General features: G+C 55.0%; 1 protein-coding gene across 1 annotated transcript in view; it reads left to right on the top strand.

Annotated features, from left to right (window-relative positions):
• Window positions 1-1,664: 1,664 nt before the first annotated feature.
• The window catches only part of SEC23IP (SEC23 interacting protein), a 35,274-nt gene continuing 34,836 nt past the window's right edge, over window positions 1,665-2,102 (top strand). Inside the window, exon 1 of the mRNA XM_006879894.1 lies at window positions 1,665-1,866. Coding sequence (XP_006879956.1) covers window positions 1,704-1,866 — 163 coding nt within the window. The 5' untranslated portion in view covers window positions 1,665-1,703. The remainder of the gene's footprint in view (window positions 1,867-2,102) is intronic.

Raw genomic sequence — 2,102 nt, 5'->3', positions numbered from 1 at the left:
CCATCTTTCTCCTACAGAGCAGCTGGCGGATTTGAACCATGTACCTTTGGGTTGGCAGTCGAGCTCTTTACCTAGCAGAGCTCTCTAGATCTGTGTGTTGTCATTAAGTGTGTGGAGCCCACTATGACTCATGGGGACCCTATGAAGAACAGATCTCAATCTCTGGCATCCTTGAGCCCACTGTTACAGCCACTGTGTCCTCATCTATTCAGTTGAGGTCTTCTCCGCTGACCTTCCACCGTTCTAGGCATGATGTTCTTTTCCAAAGACTGCTCCCCTCCTCAACAACAGAGTCATGAGCTCTACAACCGAGCCAGCTTTATCAAGCACTGCCAAAGAGAGGCTCATCTTGATCAAGCAAGAAGAGCAATAGAGGGAACTGCGAGAGGAATATATACTGTGAGTGGACGGGTGGGGGGAGAATGGCAAGCAGGGGGAATTCCTTTGGATGTAACAGACCTCCTGCGAGGTCGAAAATAGATGGAGGATAGTCCTACCTTCCTGTGACCTAACATGTGAGACTACCTTTTTGAAATCTATTTAAAAATTTACATCCCTGTACTTTTTTTTTTTTTTTGTGATTTGACTGTAGCAGTCTTGTATTTGAAACTCAAGAAGGAAACTGCCTTCCAGAACAGCTAAATACGCAGGTCCAAGAAATGAAGGGTTTTTTAACTGCCACACTCACTCCAAAGCCAATTCATCTCTCCTTCAGCATCCCAAAGATTAGCACATGTTCTGCTTAGCTAGATAATAAAGTGGCAAACACGTGGCACCACTGACATCACAGGACAGTTGCCTATAAAACTAGACTTCTGACACTGGGCTCCAGCTTCGTTCTCTCACAGATCATCATCCTCGTCCGGGAGAGCAGTTGTCTGCGCAACCTCTAAATCGTGCTCATATTGTGCTGCCTATCCCTGTACTTCTATTATTCTTATTATTTTTGCTTTCTTTGTGTGTGTGTGTGTGTGTGTGTGTGTGTGTGTGTGTACCGTCAAAACGGATCTGACTGGTACAGGAGGAGATTGTCCCTCCTTCTCCAGCAGAGCATCTGGTGGATTCGAACTGCTCACCTCTGGGATTGCAGCACATTCTTGTATTTCAATCCCCCGGTTTTTCTTGTAAACATTTTCAACCTCCCACCACCCGGTTTAAAGACCTCTAAAATATTACCCTTTCTATTCTGGGTAAGTTACATATGGGTGCTGGAGTGGGTGAGTTTGGCCCATCGTTGGCTGCGAATTGCCAATAATTCTTTTTCCTTTGGCATCAGAGCTGGCACGTACCTATGGCATTCCGCCCTTCTTCCAAGCTTGATAAGCTCTCCTATAGGGAGAGGAAGACCAGAGCGTGCTCTGCGACGGTCCTTTCAGCCAGTGCATTGATTCTGGAACGCCAGCGGTCGCACCTCCCCTCTCGGGTCCTCGGCTCCGCGCTCGGCCCCAGCCTCCCTCCCCGAGCACCAGCGGCTGTCACGTGCCAGCGCCCGGGCGTGAAGCCGGCGACGCCATGTTGGTCTCTGGTGGTACCCGGGGACTGGCCCGAGAAGCGCCTCTGCGCAGCCGCCGGCCTTCCGGCTCCAGCGCGCATGTGCGGAAGTGCGGAAGTGCGCTCTCCCCCCCCCCCCCAGGGTGCGCGGCTTCCGGCCGGCGGTGGGAACCGGCTACTGGGAGACGTGTAACGGACTGCGGGCCGCAGCCATGACCGAGAGGAAGCCGAACGGTGGCAGCGGCGGCGCCTCGGCCTCCTCGTCCGGCACCAACCTGCTCTTCTCCTCCTCGGCGACGGAGTTCAGCTTCAACGTGCCGTTCATCCCGGTCACCCAGGCCGCCGCGTCCCCGGCCTCCCTGCTCCTGCCGGGAGGTAGGAGGGGGAGGGTCCCCGGGCGGGGGTCCCCGGGGGCCGTGGGAGGCCACGCCGTTCGGCCCCGACCGGACCGCAGAGGCGCTTAGACTGGCGGTCAGGACGCGGCCGGGGCTTTGGGGTCTCGGGGGTCGCGAGCTGGGCCGGGCTCTGGCTCTTCGTGGGACCGATGCCCTTTTCCGAGTCGATCTGTCGTGTGCCGACCACTGCGGGGAATTGCACATCTAAGTGTTCCT

The sequence above is a fragment of the Elephantulus edwardii genome, unplaced genomic scaffold (assembly GCF_000299155.1).
Source record: "Elephantulus edwardii isolate Elephantulus edwardi_28Jun2011 unplaced genomic scaffold, EleEdw1.0 scaffold00006, whole genome shotgun sequence".
NCBI lineage: Eukaryota > Metazoa > Chordata > Mammalia > Macroscelidea > Macroscelididae > Elephantulus > Elephantulus edwardii.
Note: the sequence above shows the minus strand (reverse complement) of the source record. Positions and strands in the feature narration are given on the sequence as shown.